This window comes from Aplidium turbinatum, chromosome 2 (assembly GCF_918807975.1).
Source record: "Aplidium turbinatum chromosome 2, kaAplTurb1.1, whole genome shotgun sequence".
In the NCBI taxonomy this organism is placed as follows: domain Eukaryota; kingdom Metazoa; phylum Chordata; class Ascidiacea; order Aplousobranchia; family Polyclinidae; genus Aplidium; species Aplidium turbinatum.
In genome coordinates, this window is record NC_137473.1 from 12,259,346 (window position 1) to 12,283,813 (window position 24,468).

The following is a 24,468-nucleotide window of genomic DNA, read 5'->3' on the forward strand; positions in this document are numbered from 1 at the left end:
TAGAAATTTATCAGAATTTTTACAAACGTTTATTTTCAGCGACCTTGCAAAAAACGACGACACTGACTAGTCTCTAACCAGCAGAGATCAAAACACGAATGATATTTACAAAACAAAAAGGAACATCACGACATCAAAGAATGGCACATATCGCTTGTGAAATTCTCACGCGGCACGTGTTATGATTTTTTTTATAACTTTACCATTCCAGCGTTGCAATTAATTAGAAAGACGTTAACATTTAAAAGAAAAATTTTGGTACAGTATTTGCCCTTTCAATAAATTAAATAAAGCTGAAATAAAAAAAAAAATGAAAAGTTCCAGCAAGCACAGGAGGTTAACTTTCGTGACTGAAATCAACTTGAAAAGAATTACCCTCCTAACAAATCAGTCATTTTTTACATTGATTACTGTTTCTGCAAGCGTTGAATCAATGTAAAAAAGCGAATAATTTGCTGGCATGGGTGTTGCGCTTACCGGAAGTAAAGAACAACGAAAGATAAGACACAGTTTTACAACATTTCAAGCTTGACCAAGAGTGGCAAAAGCACATCGACCTACAAATATAGCAACTACATGATACAGCAGTTCACAGCAAAGTTATGTACAAAATCTCGCCTATTATTCATTTGGGTTACGAAGACAAGCACATACACACAAAACAACATCTTGCCATTACTCATTCCGCAGATATATCAGCAATGTCATAATAGGCTTATCGATTACGACTGGTTTTAAGTATAGATAATTTATCTAGTAAGGCGACATTTTGATATAATGCGATAAGTGGTTTATATACTTCACATCAAAAGGCAATTGAATTTGTCATAGGTAATTATACACGGCACTCGATTTTTCTTTTGGAATCGACAAAATAATAAAGTCCACAGCAAACACCACAATCTACTGTTGTTCAATGATGATGTGTCGTTCAAAAATAGGTTCTACTCCAATAAATTCTTTGATTACTTCGATTTATTGCATATAGAGCAAGCGGAACAGGATCACTGGTAAAGCACAAATGTCACGTTGATATGAGATGAACGTTTCAAAATCAGTTTCATGATCTTTAAATCAAGGTTCTGGAATGATAGCTTTATGTTTAAGACGTGTAAGAATCGTTGTTGTAAGTTTTTGTACCACGTTTGACAGTCCAAGCACTCTCAACAATTTTGGACCTCAGTTTTGTCGTGTTGATTTCTTGGAAAATGTAAAACTGCTTCACGATGTTTATGTTTGGTCATGCTGATGTAGGTACGCTTTGCAAAAGACACTCGACAACAGTCTTTTTAACTGAGGTATTCATGTACAGTACACTCGAACAGCAAAACAACACAACTGTACAACGTCTCTTGAACAGCGTGGCACTGCCCGCCTGATAGTAAACATCTCTTGGATATCTCTCCGCTTCGAGAAACAGCAACGTCGACGGCTTGATTTTTACGATCACTTAAACTTCCGCGCTAGTGGCAGACGGTTTGTGAATATCTTCACCGCAAAATATCGCTGTCGAGCCACGATCGCCCAGATTCTTCAATCAACTGAAAAATTTCGTCCATGTTCGAATCCGGTAACTCGAAGTGGGACTTTCGTATGTCAGGGTCAGCCAGACCTATGCCGCCTCCCAACGTGATTTGACTAAGGTCGATACTGAAGTCGTTCTGAAATAAACAGGAAGTGTTGAGAAAGTGATTATCACATTAAAACCAGACAAGCGTCTAGACAAAAGAACTATAATTTTCTGGCAACCGCAACGAAAACACGACATTCGTCAAGAAAAACACACATTAGCATCAAAGGTTTAATTACCAAGAAAGAAATGCAGCTCATTTGTAATGTGAGGTTCCTTCATAAGACGAACATAATTTCATCAGAAAAAGCAATCGCCACATCTAGTAATGGTTTAAACTTTAAAGAGAATATATTCACTTTAAAGAGAAAAGACTTCATTTCGCCATCATTAGAGGTCAATAGTTCAACAAAGTGGTTACATAAATTGTTTCTGAGATGACAAATGTCGTAAAATCCATTGAAGCCTCCAAAAAAAGTTACCAAGAACATGAATTCATGGATTAGCCTTTTTTCCATTTAACAAAATTTTGAAAACATTTCATCTTATCAAAAAAAATTGAAACGAAATTCAACTGTCAGTTGGTTGAAAGTCCAAATCAATTGCTGAAATCGAATAGGAACAAACCTCACTAAAAGTACTATTACCTAATAATCCAACTAACGGGCACACTATAAATGCTAATTTTTCCTTACTACATATATCATGTGTGGTAATGATGTCCAAATCGTTGCAAACAGTGCCTATGATGTCCAAATCGACAAAACAAGATTCGCAATGCAGTATTCGTAAAACATGCATTACACAAAAGTTCATTTTTTCGTATGACGTTTACAAAGCTTTGGGAACTTTCAAACTACGTGCAGTTTGATCAGCTCACAGCAGCTTGTTTTTATAAAACTCAAATCGATGAATTGCAATCATTTTCTCATAACTGGCCATCGATTTTTCGGCTATGCAGTAGGTTTTTCGCCTTCGACGGACCGCAGAAACACGACAACTCATCACAAATGCAAATTACAAACAAATCATAGTTGAGCAATTGACCTGCTCGGATTTGAGTTTAAGATATTGGACAAAACATATTTGGCTTGTTAAAAAAAATGGATTTCCAATGTAGTTAAAAGCAAGGATTGAAACAACGTTAGAAAGCGTCTTTTTAAACTTAATACTTCAATAAGCAAACGTAATATTTAACCTTTTATTCAACCTTAGGTAGCCCACTCACAGCTTGTACAGACATCCCTGAAGTATGAAGCTTACTTGAGCAAGTCCTATCTATAGGCTACCATACGTCCCATTGTTAATAATTGCCTAGCTTTTATGTAAATGTTTTCTCAGACTCATTTGCACCTGAGTCCAACAAAAAGATAGAAATTGGCATTTAGAACGATCTTTATGAGAAAATGCTATTTTGTGCTATGCACGAAATACAGACAAGTCGTAAAATATTTATTGTCACTTTGTAATTTTTAGTGTGCAATCGTACATTGCTGATATAATCTATAGCCTATGGCATTGGTTCAAATGAAAGTATTTATTTTTAGTGCACTTTTGTGTCATTTGAAATTACGTTCAACAGAAAGACACTGTTCAATATTCATTATTGTACTTCTTCAAAATGAGGCCTTATGTTTCAAACTCCACTACCAGTTCAATCAACATGCTTACGATTTATATTTTGTGTGGTTTTTAGAAATTTAAGTCTTATCCTGGATGGGACCAGGGGTGCCGGAAGCGGAGGGGGGCAGATGCCCCCCCTGCCCTCAATTTTTCTGTAGATGGAGGGGTAGGGGGGGCGATGGTGCCCTTTTAAGGTTAGGTAAGCTACTGCACATTTTGCAATCTAGCAATTTCTGCCATTCGCTTTTAGACTAATTATAATCTTTCATTTTTGCCTCAAAATAATATTCACGGCACAAAATTCTGCAACACAGTAGGTTACATCATTATAACATATAGCATGATGCCCTTCTTTGTATACCGGACACTTGTAGGCTCTCATTACTCAATAGTGAGCTGATAGATGAGCATTATCGCTAAATCTTATCTTAAAACATTTAAAAAAGTAGGCCTTTCAGTAAACAAAAGTGCCCTTTTTTCATAATCCTGCCTCCCAGTCAAAAGTCGTTCCGGCGCCCCCGGATGGGACGGATGCTCTGTGCTTGCCAGAAACCGACGTACGCCGCTTTTAATGTCGGACAATTGGATCTTTTGATGTATGACATAGAGCCATTTGTACTGCATAAATCTTTAACCTTACAGTTAAACACACTTTAAAGAAAAACGACTAAATAAAACTACTTACGTCATCATCTCTTGGCATAATACCAAAAGGGCACTAAACGTTGGCTTGCCGTTATTGTTTGGCAACCCTAGTTTGAAACGTCAACATCAACAGTAGGTTTTATGCAAATCCAGTTAAAATTAAATGAAGAACGCACTATCGTGCCAATACTGTACATAACCCCATCAACCATAGCAAGTTTCAGGGTTATTTCATTATCTTCAGCAAACCAATGCAAATACCATGAAATGACAATTAAACACATTCACTGGCATTGTATGTAACAGTTGGCATATACCCTGTATGGCATAAGACAGTAAACAAAAACAACGGTAAGACTCACAAAGTTAAAAATAAATCCACAGAATAACTCAATTCTACAACTTACAATAAAAATGAAAAATGCAACTTTTGTTTTTGTCGAATATTACCAAGAATACAAAGAATGATAACAAAACGATCGATCTGGAGGCTGGAAGCAACATCACAATAAAGTTGTTTTTGTGAACGGCTGATTGGTGACTGTACACTGTACAGTATAAAATTCAAACATGGATGCATTTACATGTGAATAACTAAGCTGCTGAGCTATCGTCCCAAAACAAAATCAACGTTTGTGAGTGATTTAAATAGAAGCATTAATGCTTTCTCGGCGGCAATGACTCGCAAAGTTTGCCAGGGCTTTTTTGGGCAATGACTCACATAAAGCCATACAAACTGCATACTTTGCAGTGCATAGCATCTGGGCTTGTGTGATACAAACCCGCCCAATACTCAGGGAAGTTTAGATTTAGAAGAAGTTATTTAATTTTCTGTTAAATTTTTCACTTGTTTTCTCAATTTCAAAACAAATGTTGCAAGACCCAATGTCGATTTGGAAACCTTCTCTTGGAAGCCCGACCTGGTGCCTTGCCCCTGTCCTGCTTAGAAAAGCCGTAGAAAGCTTCCTCACTGCAGCATATCGCGAACAAGCAGAGGTTGAGTTCACAATAAGCCTTTTTTTCATTAAATTAAAAAGCACAATTGTTACACTTTTATGTTAAAACTTCCTTCTGTTCGCGATTCTCACGCTCTTTAAACCTAAGCACCAAAGTGTAATTTTCGCAGCTCAAATGCAGTGGTGATATTGAATTCGGAATTTTTGTGATTGCGTAGGCTGCATTATTATCAACTGAAACTGAATCAAACACTTTAAACCAGGGGTGCACGTACCACTAAGTAAGGGGTGCGAGACCAGTGTCGAGGCGGTACAGGGATGCTGAATTATCAACGTTTGTTATAATATGACGTAAGAAGCAAAGTTGTTTTACCAGGTTTCAATAAAAATTTCAAACCTGAGGCGACTATTACTTTTCAGCTAATCCTAGGAGGGGGGGGGTGCGAGAAGTGGTTGGTAATTTCAAGGTGGTGCCGACAAGGCAAAAGGTTAAGAACCCTGCTTTAAACCATCATAGACATTTTAGGGCATTTAGATAAAGCCGATCAAGACATAATTTGTTCCAAAGTCCCTCAAGCTCGAAATCTTAAGAAAAACTTTATCATTCAGCTAGTTCATCACTACAAGGTGTTAATGGCTTGGCTTAATTGTAGCCTAAGACTAGGTTACCACACAAACAAAGACCTTGTGGAGAACTACACAGCCAAAGGCCGTGTTAATCAATCAATAGAATAGACACCATCGCACCAACGTTTGTTTATGCTTCTATACCAGCTGGTGAATGGTTTAAGGGCAATTCAGGAAACGGAAATTTTAACGTCACAACGAACTGTAACAACACCCCAGAACGAAAACTATAAAAACACGTTCTTGAAGCCTGAAACACCAAGCAGCTTTCTTCACAAAATGAGCAACATTCAAATGTGCTGAATTTGCAAAAACATTACACTTGACCTTTGAGTGAAAGCTATTTTGACTTCTCAAAATCAATCCGGATTCTATTGTAATTGCGTCAACACATGTTTAATTTTAATTCTTATACTTTTTGGCTGCTTGTCCAGTTAGCCATGCTGCACCGTACACATATAAAATAAGGTGACTGTAATTTAATATACATAGCTAAAAAATACCAGCTCTGCTTTACGGCAGCGTTCCCTTTCAAACCGAGTTTAATTACTGCCATAAGCTGTAGTACAACATACAGAAAGGAGCACTCGTAAATATTCAATGTTGATGTGAGAAAACATTTTTTTGTTGAGGGAAAATCAACGCAGTTTCTTTTATAAATAAAAGAAGTGACGAATTGAAAATCCAAGTAAAAGTAATGGATTGATGTTATTGATCATGTCATCTCATAGGCTGTATTTAACAAAAAAACCTTTGCATTTAAGTGCAACTTTTATTTAGAAAGATACATTTTGAAAGCTATAAATGGTACAACAACATTCATCTTCATTAGTATTTAAGTAAAACAATCTTAAGTGCCAAACGCTGAAGCAGAAACAAAACATTAATTGCCGACTTTTTGCAGACGAGGTTTGCAGCAGCAATGACACGATCAGCTGTTTTTTGCTCATCGACGATATGGAGTTTTTTTCTCCAATTTACAATGATCCTTGAGTGCTCTTTTTTATTTCTTTTTACTCTTTTCCGCGATCACGTTCTCTCTTTCATTGTGACTCATGGACACTTGACAACCTTATCTGCTAACGCACGCCCCAGCTTCGTGGTCTTACCAAAACCAGAAATTCATTACAAAACCGCATTTAACGTTTACAATCTTATGAAATCTTTGAAGAAAATATTTTCATAAGTGATTGTATTCAATGAGTACTCGAAAAGGTTAAATTTCATGTGATCACACCAACTAATAATTTCACGCTACATTAATACCCCAAGGGAAACCGAAATCGACTCGAACATAAAATGTCTGTCCGCAATCACAATTCTAGATCTGATTGAAGAATTTATATCACCCGCTCTTCACTTTTAGTTTCCAATCATTCCTTTTGGTTAATGTCGAATTACCAATTGCAAACTTTTACAGCTTATTTCCAACTCTACGCAAAGTTGGTAATGATGGGAATAGGCCTACTGTACAGTAGTGAATGGTAGAAGTAAATGAGCAGGCGCCTCAGGCCCCCCTCTAGAAAAGGCTTCCTTGGTCAGTTAGTTAAAGATTTGTTAACCCTTTGCAAAAATCCCTACATGATAAAGTGGCCATCCTTTCCTCCTAAGGGGGAACCGATCATTAAAGGAGATTGGTAAAACTTTAGCTAATAACCCAGATAGTAAAATCTGTCATTTTTACATGCATTCAACGTCTGCAGAGTTTTGCTGTCTGGGAATAACCTGTCAATGCATCCCTAATATTTCGCCCAAACACCATCGTGACACAAAGCAAACTTTTAGTAACTCCACCCATAAAATATACAAAAGTAACTGAATCATTTGCGTGACCCACACCTTCAATGGTTGCACCATCATTACCCCATATGTGGTTTTTCGCACGTCATTGTCGAAAGACAAGTCTAGGCACGCCAAGATCTAGCAGTTCGGAAAGCGAAAAAGTGGAAGTTATTCATGCCAATTTACCGTAAATGACGTTTCAATAATAGAAATGCAGTCGTTTGTGAAGTCCTATGGCTGATGTTGCTTTTCGCAGCTGCTCTGCCAGTGTTAAAGGGAGTAAGTGATACATTGTAATTGCATCGCTTTTACTTCAACAAGTGTGCACAGCCCGACAATTTCGAAAACCGCAGCAAACCAGTCAAGCTTGTGTGGTGCTATGACCTTTCTAAACCATGGCGTCAGTTGGACTAAAAAGGGAAACCACTTCAATTTAAACTGCGCAAATCAAAACACAAAAGGATGTTCTATGATAATTACAGTAGTGGAGTAGGAAAAGATATGGTGCAACCTTGCAAGGTATACGTCACAGAATTACAGTCAGCAAACATTGCTTGAAGCTTTATCACCAACCATAAAATGCTTGTCATAAATAACACAAAAGCTTGATATCGTTGTTTTGCATACTACAAAATCGTTTCGTAATAAGGTGATTATCTCTTCTGATTATAATGGACACTTTGTTGTTGTGTTATGTAGTGGACATTCAAAGAAATATTGTCTGAAAATTAATGTGAGTATTCTGCGAACATATACAAGTTCCTATCAAGCAAACTAATCCTTTTTTTTTGCATTTGTCAACATCTTTTTATATTTGCGAAGATGTGGAATCAACGTAGAAAATTACTGATGTGCAGAATTGGTTATTGTTTTAAACAAGCGCAGTTATCTTACCACGACGAATTTTGCCCACGGCAAAAAATAACCAAGTTTTTAAGAAACCATTTACATTTCAAGCGAAATCTTGATGCAATTAAATGTTGATCACTTTGTTGCTTTTTGTTTTATTTTCAAACTTTATAACTTTTTCCAAACTTTTCAAACTATATTTTCACATTGATTCCAGCCCTCCTGGAGCGAACTCTCATGAAAGGCGTTTTTCTTTATCTATAATGTCCAAATGGAAACAGTGCAGCAATCAAAACAGAATATTCTGTTTTGATTGCTACATCGTTGCCATTTGAACATTATCAATTTGACTTCTACAACTTTCAGTACAATTGGAACAGCTCCATTCGGGGTGTTACACAACTGCGTTTTGCAGCGTTACATAAGATTGGAAATACAGAAATGTCCTCAAAACGTTGCTATCATGGTTGGACAGTGGTTTCAAAGTACGCAAACTCTGAGTCATGGGTATGAGAATGGGCGTGGACAGCTCATGTTGGTTTCCTTTATCGCTCATTTTGAACTGAGTAGCCTAATTAAAATGTTGCTGCAGAAAGGAAACATGCGTCAATGTCAACTCTTGTACTGTGTGGACATTTGTATTGATAAATTATGTCCTTACAATCACCATGGCTTTGCTTTGTTATTAGAGTGGGGACTGGGGAGTATGTCCGTAGGTTATTGCAGATTGTAAAACACCGTCCAACAATACATTGCCCACTGCCCAGGCAGCAAATCAGTCGTTTTTACCTTGTAAAAAACGACTGGTTTGCTGTTAAGTAACTTCCGTTGGGAACGCGAAAAAGCAATGGAGTCTTTGGTTCAGCATTTGATATTGTTAGGTCTTTTACAACATCGAAAGTTTGATGATAAGCATTCTTTGGTAATAGGACACTGCTACCGGCATGTAAGCCACAGCTCGGGTTTCAATATGTTGAAAAAAAGAATGAAGTCGAAACTTGGCACGGCAGATGGCCGATGCGACCGAATGACAGAGAAAAAATTCAGAAAAAAAAAATACCGGCGGTAACCATATGGCAAGCGGCGCTTGCTCTGTCTCAAAGCTGCCAATCCTCAACTCCCATCCGTACAGAAACCTTGTTCTTTTTTTTTGCTCAAGGCAAGATAGCAAAATAGCTGGTCAGTGAAATTGGCATGTGGGTTTGTTTTCTTATCAATGATCTTCTGTTGGCTAGCCATAAATTATTCAAGATTTTCGTGAAGAATAATCGTACCCGGTTTTAACACTTATAAAAACGCTATATAAACCGTACACAATGACATTCTGGTTGCTTTTATTCAGTTGATTGCTTTCTTCCGTACGAATCCTACACCATACTTCTAACCGCAGAATTGAAACCCATAGAAAAACGTCACGCCACCAGACATAATTGTCTATTCTCAGCTATTTTTCTGTTGGATAACGCTAAATAGTTTCTTCCATTAATGAATTGGAGACAAAAAGAAAAGCCACACTGCGCAGACAATCCCTGTGAAATCGCGTTAAAACTCTAGTTTCAAAGTAATCTCTTAGTAATTCGAACTCCATTTCAATTTGAGAAGATAGCGGAATAAAAACACCACCTAAAAAGCAATTATTGCACTTTCAAATCGTTAATAACCATTGCAGATGACAGAAACTGAGTACGCTTTGCTCTATTTAGTTTTGAAAGAAGCAAATTTATGGAATGGTCACACACAAAACGCTTGGGAAATAAAAATACTCTCCAAGCACACGTCACAGCAACTGACACGACTATTGATGTCTTCCCTGACTTAAAAAGTTTGACGCTGATTTAGGGTTGCATCATTCAGAGCACGTGGAGAGAGTTGTCATGACAAAGGTATTCGATTTGGTCATGTGCAAATGAAAACCAACACAATTGCTGTGTCCGACAAAAGAAGTCCATATGAGAAATTTTTAACTTGTCTGACGCCTTTCAGCGCACACCTGTGATATATAGAGAACGGTGAAAGACAGCTTGTCAACCCGACTTTTTAATGAAAACGCTTCGTGCGTTTTCATTTTTCAAACTGAAATTACAAGCAACTTTGAAGTATTAGAATTTCGCAGCAGCCTGTTGGTTGTATACTAAACCGTTTTTTGTCATTGGCAGTGATATCCAAGTTTCAATTTCACCAAATTTTGTATGTTCAAACGTGACTGAAAACACATGTTTAAAGCCTAAGCACTAAACCGATTCATAAACAGCTGATTTCATTGGTCTATAAATAGCTGTGTTATAAGTAGCCTACATACAGTAGTTATTTTAATATGGTTTTACATTAAGTTCTTAACAAATCCAAAATTAACATTGGAATTTTCATATAAACACAACTGACAACTTGGGGTTTATGGCACGAGGCTGCAGCGTGGCGACTCTGGCGAGAATGCAGTTTCATAGGGTTGATTTTTATTTTAAAGAGATTCGTGCGTTAGAGAAATTCCCACTCCGATCTTTTCGGAAATCAATTTCCCTTCTAGTAAGCCTAGTCTACTTATCAGGGTAAAATTTTAAATTTTGTTTTAGTAGCTGTATTTTGTTTACCTTTTTTGTTCACAAATTTAATTGCTGAAAATCCGCTGATAGTTGCTGACATAACCGGTTGTTGTTGTTGATGATAATATGATAGTGGAACTCATAATGAGACATTTTGAAAAGTTAGGGTAAAATAGGAAGCAGGTACGATTTACGATTATAACTGATTGTCCATTACAACACACCACCTGTGAATCTGAAAATATTTCTCCTATTTCTAATGCGTGATACAGTATAATTTTTTACCAACTTGTTAAGTTTGGAAAGTGAATCATGAACTAATCGAAAGTGACGGAATAACTATTTTCCTTAAATCCAGGTATTAAGTTTACATATCCGACTGTCTTTTTTCTAACATCCCACTACAATCAAGGAAAATTTATCGGGCTACAATAAAGTGCTTTTGGTAATGAAACCAAAACGACGAATAATGATGTCTACAAGTCTCAGTAATAACTTGCCTTCGGAAAAGATTGCTAAAGTATTGAAATAGCCTTTTTCGCCATTGAACATTTAGTAATATCAGATTTCACATTAAAAGAATATATACTTTTGAAGCAATTTCCTTCAAAGTGGCACAATTAACACAAAGGTTATTTTTTCCGCTAAAAAAACGGTTACATTACGCTTGAGCTGACCCAAAAAGAAATCCACTTTAACAAACACGCGATGATTATACAGGTCACAATAAAACCCACGCGATTTCCGTTACACAGTTTTCCTCTTCAAAGCCAAATAAATTGCCAGCTTTGCTTCACTTTGAACAAGGAAAAATGTCAACTTTTTCTGACAGCTTCTATTTTCCAATTTGAAGAAAAACTAGGTTGGTGTGAACGCTTCTGTTAAAGGTCCTGACTGTTGGAAGATGATTTGATTGTCGTGTTGATGTTTAATGACGTTACCTTAACTAAAACGATATTTTTTTTCTGCTGGCGACCACTGAAAGGAAAAGACATAATCTCCGAGATGCCCAATTTAAAAGATGTATTATTTGTTTAAGTTGTGGGAAATTGGCTTTGCTTCTATACAACTTGAATGTCTTGATTCTGTTTAAAAGTCAAGCAATGACTCACAATGAAACCAGCCGTCGAATGTCAAGCACGTGCTGTGAATTCACCGAGATCGCACGCTGTTCGGAGTGTGTTGCTTGGTTACTTAAGAATTAGCGTTACTTATTGAGTCAACCTTGGATCAAACATAACGCCCATTTCATTGGGTTGACATTATCAGACATAGAAATTATGACAAGTTTTTTTCAATTGTTACCGCACGCAAAATTGTGAAAACCCTATTACCAGGCAACCATACTTATGAGAAGAAGCGATCTTCCTGGCGTCAGCACTAGCTGACTACTCACTATATAACAGCGAGCATTGTGTTTCACTAACCATACCGGTGTAGCCTCCATACTAGCCATCAAGCCTTTTCCCAAAAACACGTGTTTCTCGGCAGTTGAGTGTAGTAAAAATTGACAGCGATAGACACGTGTTTCGCCCATGAGGCTGGGCTCATTAGTATCGCACCACTAATTTATGCCACATACTTGCCAGCAGCAGTTGAGAAGTGTGTGTCATGAATTATACTGATGAGCCCAGCCTCGTGGGCAAAACACGTGTCCATCACTGTCAATTCTTGCTACACGCCACTGCTGAGAAACCATAATTTTATTAACTTTCTTTCTACCAAACTCGTGCGAATGAAAGACATTTCATCTATGATAATCAGGGTTGTCGGTATTTTACCCGACCCAAAAAAACCCGGGTGGGTTTTTTTAAAATGATAGAGTGGGTTTTTTTAAAAAAACCCACTTAAAAAAACCCAAAAAAACCCATAAAAAAACCCAGAGCATCATATTTGTCCAGTTTTTAATAGTAAATTAAAAAAATGAACAAAAACACTACAAGGCACTTAAAACAAACTTTAAATTAGGACTTAAGGATGTGATTGTGCAGTAAATTTCCAAGAATAAACTGAAAACGCAGTGGATATTGTACAGTGCACAAAAATCAAGTAATGCCACTTTGTGTATACTACGCTAAAACTCATTTATGCAAGAAGGCCTTATAGGTAAACTGGTGAAAGTACTACTCTATATTGTAGTCTGTATATATGATGTGAAATGCAATTTAGGAGGTTATTTACCAATTACAGATTCTGGATCCTAACGCATGACTGTTTCAGAGCATTTGCCTAAATGGCCATTGGCCACGCAATTGCTCATCCATTAGTCATTACTATATAAAATATATATATATATAAATGATAAAAAATATTTAAACATGATGGCATAAATGCTCCTTGCCTTCAAATCTAAAGCAAATGATGCAATAATGTGATTTCTATTTTCTACCACGGTAGCATCAACTTGGTATAGAAATCATTGGATGATGCAACATCCAACTTGATCTTGAAATTAATGGATGATGCAACATTCAAGCAACAACAGCCCTAGTGCATTATTTTATTGAGTTATGCAAGCATGTACTGTGAGTGAAAGGCACTTCATTCGTAAAAAGTAGTTTTGAGGTAAAATAAGCATGAATCTTCCCTTTTTTGCATCTTTTTTAAAAAAACCCAATAAAACCAAAAAAAACCCGGGTTTTTTTAAAAAAACCCGGGCGGGTTGGGCTTTTTTAAAAAAACCCGGGTTTTTCTCAACCCTGATGATAATTAAACTTCCTTTTCTACGGGACTTCAAATTCACATTTAAATTGCGGCCTGCATGATAGAGTAAGTGTTTAAGACACCTTGTTGTACTGTAGGTGTTGTGATTTAGCTTATTTTACACCAAAAGAACGTATATTATTATTAAATTAAGTCACTGGTGAACAGTTTCATTCAATGTTTAAGTGCGTGTTCTGTTTCAAAAAAATGGTTCAGTTTAGTACCACCAGCCCATCCATGTCATATCTTTAAAGATCTTGGGAGTCAATAGCAAGTGCCCATAACCTTAAAATCACTTAGCTAGTAACAGCGCCTTATATAGTAGCATGGACATCTGGTTAATTTCAACCTCCTCAGGCTTTCTGTGAAGACAAACCACAAAATAGAATGACACACTTTTTATCAAAACAATCAAACAGATTCGAAGTGTACCGGGAACGCTTAAGAATTTCCTAAAACAAACACACCTATCTGGAAGATCAACAAAGGCAAACATTATAAGGAAATCGGTTTTATTATTATAATGAAAAAAATACGACGTTTGTTGGCTGTAAAACTGCAATTTTGGGCTTAAGTTGGTTCGATTTAGAGAAAAATCATCTTTTCTATAAAATCCTGTCGACTTCTTGCAAAATTAATTTTTGGAAGACAAATCTTTCTGCTTTCAATATTAAAAAAAAAGTATACCACATATTATTATTAAACAAGCACAAATGTTTGCCCGATCGATTTGAGGAAGACATTTAAACGGAAACCCAAAACACGTGTGCTTCCAGGCAGCAAATAAGCGTTTTCTATATTGATTTAACAGTTTTAGAAGATGACGTTTATTACAAGTGAAGCCAATACTGGAACATACACAACGGCAAAGCAGTTCAGCCATTTCATGTCTTAAACCGTTGCCTTGAACTCAACATGAAAAAATACAACTCAACCTAGTAGCAAGACAAAAGATTACAGCGTGTGATACTGTACCTGTGTTCATCATGTTAATTGATTTCTAAAACCAAAATTTACTGTATTTGTAGCCGCAATGTTTTTTTATTTATGTTATGGTCATTTATTTTTTCGAGTAAACAAAAAACTATGTTAAAGCCATCGACGATACTCAGTGTCACATGTCTGTTGTACGACAAAGTGAACTCTCTACCAAAGCCTTACTGTATTTCTGGTAAAGACTACGTTCAATTATAATGACATTTCAGTGAACTAGATTGGCTAGAATCCCAAAAAGGTCTGTCAATTTATTGTAAAGAGAGCAAATTTGCTTTCATTGAATCGTTAAAATAATTTCACAACGAGACAGCTGTTGAAGTACGAAATCAATTTTTACAGTAACGAAATCGCGCAGGTGGTATTTGGTCGTTTCTGAATTAACTTTGTCAATACATAGACTGGAGTCTGGCTAGCACCTGCAAAGGTATTGAGCCAGAACTGTTTCCATTGTCAAACTAATAACCCGGCCTACACAACAACCTAGTGCTTATTTTTCAAAGTTGGATTTCCAGTACTTTAAAAATATCGTGTGTGCGCTTTAGATTTTTGATGAGGTATTTATGGTTAGGCTTGCTAAGCGCACAAGCAAAGAAATTACTATATTTACATCTTACAATGACAAATTAGCAGAAAAAACAACTTCGTGGTGCAATTTCATCCGGTCTTGAAAGTTGTACGACCTACGATTGATCAGGTTAATCATTGTTGATGAATCATCCCTCCTGTTGTATGCTGGTTACACACGCTAATCAACATTGGCCCTATTTGATCGTGACTCATTTTTCCAGTTGAAGAAATGCTTTGAGGATAAGTTTATCTTTGTTGAATTTAGATAAGAAGCAGTATAAAAAAAACAACGCCAAACTGAAAAGCCAACTGGAAGTCACAGCCGGCAAAATCCGTCCCTTTTACATGAATAGACGTTGCAACAATGCAAAAAAATGGATTTCATAAGCTGAGACTTAGCCATCTGTTGCACCAGATTTTTAAGTCTACACAGGCCAACAGTGGACAATCCTTTTCTAACAAAGAAAATAGACAAAAAGTAACAAGAGGGCTGTGAGCCCTCAAAAAATTGATTTTTTTTTCAAGAAAACTTAAGTGTTAAAGAAGCCCCCCTCGTAGCCCTTAAAACTGAACTGCTTGAATAAAACGATTGAAGTGTGTGACTCTATGCCAAAGAAGTCGGTTTCAGCTTGTGCAAAAAAGACCGATGAAAAGCCAATCATTTTTTAAGAAAGAAAAACCGTCGTTTTCACATGTCTGCAAACGTTAAATCAATGTAAAAATAATCGATTTTGCTCTTAGGTTGACAGCTTGTCTTGTTTAACGGCTTGTTTAATAAAATATTCATATACCAGACGCCAGTGCATTCGCTAAATATAAAGTTTTCTTCATAGTAAACTTTTTAAAACCAGGAGCAAGCTTGATACCAATTGGCAAGCGTCTGTTTTTCGTGGAATAAAGCCATGTTGACCTTAACTCGTCTATTTTTGACATTGATTTGACGTCTGCATGCAATGCCAAAACGAAGCTTTTTCTTGCTTGGACATGTCCAGTTTTTCATCCGTCGATCTACGTCTACAAGCTAAAGTGACTATCTCTATGTCATATGAACTTGTGGTTAAATCAGTTAATGCACGCTTTAATGATCCACAACAGCAATATCTGCTGCAGACAAAAAAAAATTATGTCTTCGCCCAACTGAAAAAGCTGTCCTCTTGTTGAACCACGTCATGGGATGTTGAAGCGACGTATAAAGAAAACAATGTTTAGTGTTAAGTATCACTGAGCAGGAAGACCAGCCGAGCAACAACTCAAAAATCATGCACGGGTCATAGACCGACCAGGCTTCAATTTTGCGAAAAGAGATTTCTTCAACCCAGCCAGCAAATAAGTCATTTTTAAATCTATTTTACCCGACTTCATTTTTTAACCAAATTGATCTTCAGTAATTGACCACAATTGTGATGAAAAAACTTATACAACCAAAAAAGCAAAACCAGGACCTTTTAAATTGTTTACAGACATTGAATCAATGCAAAAAATACTAATTTTACTAGCTGAGAATGCAGTCCAGTCCAGGGTCAAAGCAATTTCTGAGAAAGCACCCTGCATTTCAAAATTGTCGCAACTTGTTCGTGAAACAAATGTTGACTTGTGTTGTAACAAGCCTTCTGTATTTGCAAAGATGATATTCAAGTGTGGTCCATAACAGACGTGTTCCAACCTGTTTCTTAAACTATGAAATCCGCTGTTTGTTATCTGATGTTGATGAAAAAGTCAGTCTTATCTTTACAATATTGGTCTACTGTTCCTGTGTGATGCTACTCCTGGGCAATACAGCCTTCACATCTCAATGACTGAATTTGTGTATCAAAAGCGTAAAATTAAATCAATGACAGCGCAATTTAAAAGAATAAGACTATTGCTTATAACAAGCAATGCAGTAAAAACGTAGCTTAAAAACAGAAAGCACGAATTGTGTACTTGCAATGGTTGCCAATCTCCGAACGAGATTTAGCACACCAGCTTGGAAGTGGCTTGTTTTAGTTTAAACTGGAACTTCTCTAGCCTAGTTACAATTCTAACGCAAGAAACTTAGAAATGGTTTGCAAGCACTCAGAAGATTGATCGGAAAATACTAAAGATTAAAAGTGAGTGACAAATGATATGCAGTAGGTGATAGATAATAAAAAAATGCAGATACTGCAATAACTACAGAAGGCTATGTTCAAAGATCAAGACAGATACAAGAAGATGACAAATGTTCTAAATTTAACTTGAGCTACGATCCAAAAAAAGGTTTTCTACAAGCGCAACACAGAATGTTGCAGGAAAACGAAATATCTAGGTTAGCTGCTCTGACTCACTCCATTAGTATGTTTGCTTGTTCCAAGCTGAATTCGCTCTTCTAAAACGAGCAACGCAATATATTATACTAGGTCAGTGAACTCGATGTAATTGCAACCACGTGACACGGGAACAACAGTGTCTTGAGCGAGAAGCAGCAGCTAAATTTTCATCATGCTGGCATCTTGAAGAAGAAGCATAAATTTCCACAATAGCAAGCAGCATACACGTCATGCATTAACGATTAGTATAAAACAAAAGCCTTTGAAGCTACTATTTTAGATGAGAAGCGGCGTATTGAAAAACAAGTAGATATCTAGAAAGTAAATGCTTCATTTGTGAAGATTGTTTTATAGTTGCTGAACGTTGTAACGACGTAAAATAGACAAAATTCGCTAAGTGGATATTCGCCCAAAATACAAAGGTGAATTGAGCGTAAAATGTTTTTGGCTGTGGTTAATACATGAATCCACGAATCTCTTATAGACTTTGTCATACAAAATTTCCAAATTAACCTTATATTAAGAAAACCATAGCTGAATCAGAAGTACTGAAAACCCGCCACACTTACCCACTTGATTGTGTTTCATAACAAGTTCAACATGCATGCTTACGTCACGAACCACGTGGTCACGTGACTGCTTACATAAAGAATGAGTCAACAACAGAGCTAGAAGTGAAATTGGTGAAGACAACCCAGTCAGCAAATTACAACGAAATGCTAGATTTCTTAACTCTTGCATGCTGTGCATAAGCATCTTCGGAGTTCAGAAATGTAGGAGACCTGCAATAAACGGTACTGTATATGGAAATACAGGAAAAACTCCTCTGGAATATAAATTCCCAGAGAGGTTATAATTAATACTGTACCTCCTGGTAATGTAAACCAGGTCATTATCTCTTACATGTTTTTTATAGACATACATACACAATACCACCTTTGACATCGAAGTCAACCGCATGGAATTTTTAGATACAATTCAAAATTTCTTATTTAGCTACTGAGATCAATCGTGGTTTTGCACACATTTATGACGTTGCTTACGAAACCTCATTTTCGATATTTTTTGCCTTGCACTCGTGCATTCACTACAGGGTTACGTCAAGAAAACCGTTTTAAGACTGTGCGAAAAGTTGACCTTTTAATATGTCGTCAGTAGTCAGCATCACACTGCACTACAATTAAATTTTTCGTAGTATGCAGCAATTCTGAGTTTATAAGATGTACGGGTCACTTGAGTTTGACTGGTGATTCAGGTTAAGGTAATCTCAAGTTTGAAATCATCACCAAGACAAGTTTGGTTACGATTGAGATTAGCAACGTTGAAATTGCATCTAATAAAAGTGTAGTGACTGTTAATAGGCAAGTCAAGTCAAGCAGATTGGTGATAATCTGGGAAAGAAGACAGATACCAAAAATCGTCTGCAGACGTTTAATCAATGTAAAAATGACGAATTTTGTTGTCTGGTTAAGACTGAGGGAACGATTAAAATTTGTCACAGCAGCAGTTTGTGTAGTGACGTCAGAAACGAGCAGATATGAGAATTTTGGTAGGAAACCTATTTTCCTTTTGATGTTTTTTTGATGTCTCGGTGCCACTGATACTTTAATTACAAAGCACAACATTGATGTAGAATAAAATAACAACGAGTTATTTTGCACTATTTTATTGATTTTGTTAACTACTGGTTATTAATTGAATGTTAGGAGAACTGGAGAAAATGCAATATGGTGTTCATCTAAAATTGACAACTGAAAACAGAGAAAAGAACTTTTTACAAATAAATGATTGACATTTTTATACTTCACAACTTTCGACTTGTAAGATTTTCGAAAGTTTGAGCGAACTATGAACCTGAAAAGTTAGTGGAAATGTCACCAGTAAAGGTTATTCAAAGCCTTTACAAAGTGTCGCCAACACGTCTCTTTTACAACAGGTTTTATCGCAGACACATTAGGCACTAACATTTCAAACAATAACAGAAGAGATTAAAAAACTCATAAAATTGAAAAACGGGTTTTTAAAAACCAATCTGGTATTTTATTTCTGTTTAAAGCAGGCAAGTTGAAGCAACCTTCTTATACAGCTTGTAGTTTTACGAATGCTATGCGTTGTACACGATTTGATGTAACTGCTCGAGCAGTGATGATTGCAAAAGTGATATTGCAGAGTAGGATAGACTGTGCGAAAGATATAAAGTCCTTTCAACCTCAACAGACATGTCAATTGTTGATATATGTTGAACATGCTTATGCCAGCAAGAATACAATATCTACAAAAAACAAGCCTTAAACACTGCCCTGGCACAGAACTAAATATCGAAGACTTTACATTAAGGCTACGCCCTCATTTAAAACTTGTGATTTTGACTAACTCTATCATTACAGCTTACAACATAGTTTATGACCAAAAAAAGAACCAGAGTCTTATTAATTGCATTTGGTGAATAAATGGAGTTGAAATTGTTAGGCGAGACTTCGTGTGAGAAATCACCATGGAAATCACAGACATGACATGAGTTAACCATGAGAAAATTTCTTTGCATCACTGTGCAAACTAGATCGAGAAGAGCACACAAACACATAAAAATACCGTTCTTTTAATTAAAAAGTTGAATGCAACGGTGACAAGGATTAACCTCGTTTTGGCGCTTCTCCTTTCTTATACTAGAAATTGGCAATCACGGAAACGTAATGTTGCAGATACGTCGTACATTGTTGGGCAGATGTAATAAACATCCCAATTTTACTGATGGTGGTTAATATTGATATAACAAAAGTTAATTTTTAAACAAAATAATTCCATTCACACGGTTGATATCATGTTTCAGACGAAACGTAAATCTTTGAAAACAAGCTTTCCAATTCGTGGTGACAAATTTTCTAAATTAAGTAAGGTGAAGAGAGAATTGTCATGTATTTATTGCTAGGTCGACATGCTCTTTATTAACGCGAAAATGTAAATATTGCCATTCAAATTTAAAAAGAACGTGTTATAGCTGTACTTATTATTACAATACTACTGCTTCCAGTTCCTAGGACCAAGGTAACAATTGAAACATATCGTAGCTTAGCCAAAAAATCCCATATTCATACCGTTTGAGGCTTTTTATGCAAAATTTGGTCGTAAGTCACTTTACCAGTGGTTACACAATAATGTGTTTGACAGCTAACACATTTTTAAGTTATCATATGAATGTTACAATTGTACAGCAACCCAAACTTGAATTAAGACTAAAGATGGTTTGAGTAGCCTGCTTTCATAAATTGTTAAAGTGGCGTCTTTTATATCATAGTCTTGGCAATTGAGATACCACTTTTAATACAGTTGGCCTACGCGAAACACAATGTGCTACAGACGCTACTTGAACGGTCCTTGACACGACAGTTTTCCTCTATCCAAGGAACACTTTAGTTTTATGGGATCTGCACTTAAACAGTGACTCTAAAACCCTTTTAGTCAGTTTTCCTTTCTGATTAGAAGGATTGCCGTACATGTTGTTGTCAGTGTGGTAAAATGAGAATCACTAGAAGTAAAAAGTGATTTGTTCGAGTAATTTGACCAGCGCTTGCTTTCAAACAGCTTTAATTACCGTCTTCGTAGAAAAACAGACATACATTGCAAGAAACATCTTTTTCCAACCAGTTTTGCAACAATCGCAAGCTTTCATTATTAGACCATCACTCAAAAGCACATTGACATCTGCTGACACAACGACCTAACTCTAGCAGAGGGCAACATTTGGTAATTTGATCTGAACAATATTATCACGGCGTTAACTACGAAATAGCAGCCCAAAGTGCTGTATCGTTTTCAGATAAAGCTGCTTGTCAATTTAGGAGAAAAACAAGAAGATTTTCAATGTATCCATTCCTGTTTTAACCATCAACAATAGGCTACTGCCCATTCAACACTGTGAGCATGCAGCAAGAAGCCTTTCTGTTAAAGGCATCCAGTTTTATAACTGTAAGCTACACATCACATCAACTAACGTTTAATCGAAGTAAAGTGAACATTCTTTTTATTCAGGAAGGGGATGTCAACTTACTGCGCGCCGCCGTTCGCCGAATGGCTGAAGTGCACCATCCTTACTTCCACAGAATTTTATGGAAACAGGTGGCAGATTATTTGATATGAAAAACAGCTTCCACATAATACTTGGGCAATTTCCCAATATGACATGGACATCAGCTATCATTGAAAGGCTTTGCTATATTGCCCTTTGAAAAAGCGAAGCTCTCAATTCACAATTTAGTTTGAGTCTGGCGTTTCAAATGATGTGACGTGAAAAAACATGTGCATAAAACACGATGTGGTTATATATAGCAGGAAGGCTAGACTAAGAAAGTAACGCACAAGGAAAAGAGAAAATGAAACTTGAGTCAAATTACAAACAAATATCAGTTTAAATGAGAATATGTGAAACATATTCGATGGTGAAGCTAAAACCTAGCCTCATGAAAGGCGACATCGAAGCCACAGCACCAAAATTACATCAAACTGACTTTCAGAAAAAATGCAAACCAGTCACAAGCGTCACATCAACGTCTTTTAACGTTGTGAAAGCATAAGAATATCAAAACTGGTGGAAACGTTTCGGCAATGCCCACCTCCAAGCATACTTGGAGCTACAATGTAAAAGACTACTTAGGTGACACTGGTGAAAAGAATCGCATACCTGAGTCAGGTTGTGCTCTTTGCACCCATTCAAACTAAAACAGTACAAAAGTACTGAAAGAATTAAAAGTTTCCCCAGCATTTAACAAACAAAATATTTGCCACTTCAAATTTGACGTTGAAAAAGTTGCATCTTCAGAACATCTTTCATACGTTCACTTGAACGTAAAGAAACGCGTTACGTCAATTAGTGAACGTCATTACGTCAATAATATTGAGGTGAAACCGCGAAGGTCTGGGTTTGTCACTGCTGCGTCAATAGCGATTTATAACCAGTAGTAACGTTTGCCCGCGGCACTGCAATGTGCAAAGTAAAGTTCAACTGCGGGTCTACAAACACGAAAGTCAGCCGTGTACCATGCTTTGAAAACAAACAAGATTACAGAAAATCTATCAGCCACATTTCCTTCCTCGCATTTTTACATTTTTTTCAATCTTCAACCAGGATTGTTTGAAACAACAGTTACAAAGTACAGTATATTGAAATTTTTAAGCAGTTTGTTTCGAACGAAAAACGATTTACTTTCGTTTCAAACGGGCTTTCGTTTACCGCTTGCAAACACAGTAAGCCTTTTTATAAATAAAAACACAACCCAAACGCCATGACCGATAAGCGAACAAACCTTCAAAACAAATTACACATTGGCTCGGGAGCACGAACATACTTGTGATGTATTATGTACAACCGTGGAAGTTACTAAAGATAGCGGAAGGGTCCGTTAATAGATCAAAATTTCTTTACATTAATACCGTGTATTTTTATGACGCTTCAATAGAGTTTAATTTATTGTGATCTTAAAACTTCCATCAAAAACAAACTTTTCCATCACTCAACCATTATGAGTAACTGTGTAAGTTATATTTTTACACCACGCCTCTAAACCTCTCACTGGTTACGAACAAAGTTGTGCAACCAGGTACAACGTCACATGAACTAAGTAATGTATTACACAACCGTGTTTTCCGACCATCTTACTGTTGTCAAACATAGGCTTAAAATAGCTTGTTGTTGTACTTCACATGTATGCTAGCACGCAATGTCCTCCTAAATTGCTGATTCAACAAAATTACAAAACCATGACAAGGAGAAAAAAGTAGGAAACAACATCACAGAATTTGTAAAGAAATTACCTTCATTTGCATCTGCAATAGCTCCCCTTGGTGAATTGATGGTACAATGTTATGTTTCGGTTGATGGGCGTTTCTGGCATGGCCATTGACGATATTCACTGTTGTGCTTGTTTTGGTCTGAGAAAGAATGGTGGAACTTTGTGGTTGTTGGGTTGAAACTGGGGTGATTACAGCACGAGGAGTAGAATGGCAATTTGTGTTCTCAGCAAATAAAATATACTGTGTGGTTCCTTCTGTCTTCGTCTCAATCATGGTGCCTTTTACAACACCAATACGTTGCTGATCTGAGTAGTCATTAAAGCTACCATTCTCCTGTTTGATTACAGGATTAGACGCCGCAGTGGTGGTAGATTGAGACGAGATGGTATTGAGGTTCGCGAAAGCACCGTTTAACGATTGAGGTAATGTTGAACTCACAGCCACTTGGATTGGATTGAAGGCGGTAATTATGCGTGGTTCGGATGACGGAAATCGCGCGTTGACGGTTTGATCACTTGTCAGTTTTCGCTTCTTTGCTAGTTTATGATTGATCGGTTCTGCTTCGCGTTTGTTGCTGTCAATACTACACGTAGGAGATGATACTGGCATCACCATTTCTTTTTCAACGCTTGCCTTTTGATCTTCGTTGTCTGTTTTGACGACTAGGTCCTTTGTCAAAAGATTCTTTTTGACGAGTTTAGGTTTCTTTTTCGGTTTATATTTATAATCAGGGTAGTCTTGCATGTGTTTGAGCCTCAGTCTGTCGGCTTCTTTCATGTAGGGCTCTTTTATGTCAGCAGGCAAGCCCCTCCATATTCGCCCCAAATTTCTGCTTATTTCAGCGTTATGTAACTCGGGGGTCTTTTCCATAATTTTTCGCCGTTGTATTTGCGACCAAATCATAAATGCATTCATTGGTCGTCTGATGTAGTTTGGCCGAGCTGCAAGCTTCTTCTGGCTGCTTACAGAAGGCGGTGGAAGCTCTATTTTTATGTCTGATTCACATTTTACTTCGGCAAGGATGCTCTCAATACTCTCCCGACTCGATTCGGATATCGTGCGCGGTTTTGGACGTTTAAAGACATCTTTGTCGTCTTGTTTGGCATGCTTTGGTTTAGCGATTTGCTCAAACACGTCACTGTTCGGCATTTCGTCGGGGCATAAGTCATAACACTCCAAAGTTGGAGACGGGGATGAAATGTGACGCATGTCAACAAACTTTCGTGTATTTGTGCATGCGTTTACACATTCTTCATCTAAGTCACTATCTGAGCCCATTCCTGATACTGCTGAATCAGGGGACCCAGGCTGCTTATGTAATACCTGACGATGAAGGTAAGTCGACATATTGCTTTGCTTTGATGAGGTCGGATGTGGCAACATACCTACCGTCTATTTGTGTCGATTTATGTAAAAATAACAGCACTTTCTATAACAATCGATTCGCTGAACACAGAAGCAAGAAAATCAATGGTTAAAACGTGATAGATTATGATAAGATCCTTGTTCAAAAAGCCCTTGCTAACTGCTGCTCT

General features: G+C 36.9%; 1 protein-coding gene across 1 annotated transcript; it reads right to left on the reverse strand.

The window, feature by feature from the left end:
* Positions 1 to 6: 6 nt before the first annotated feature.
* Positions 7 to 24,375, reverse strand: LOC145765480 (uncharacterized). The gene is made up of 2 exons (XM_082577306.1): positions 22,955 to 24,375; positions 7 to 1,661 (listed from the first exon to the last, which is right to left on the reverse strand). The coding sequence occupies exons 1-2, from the start codon at positions 24,314 to 24,316 to the stop codon at positions 1,491 to 1,493; spliced, it is 1,533 nt and encodes a 510-aa protein (XP_082433432.1). The 5' UTR covers positions 24,317 to 24,375; the 3' UTR covers positions 7 to 1,490.
* Between the last annotated feature and the right edge of the window lie 93 nt (positions 24,376 to 24,468).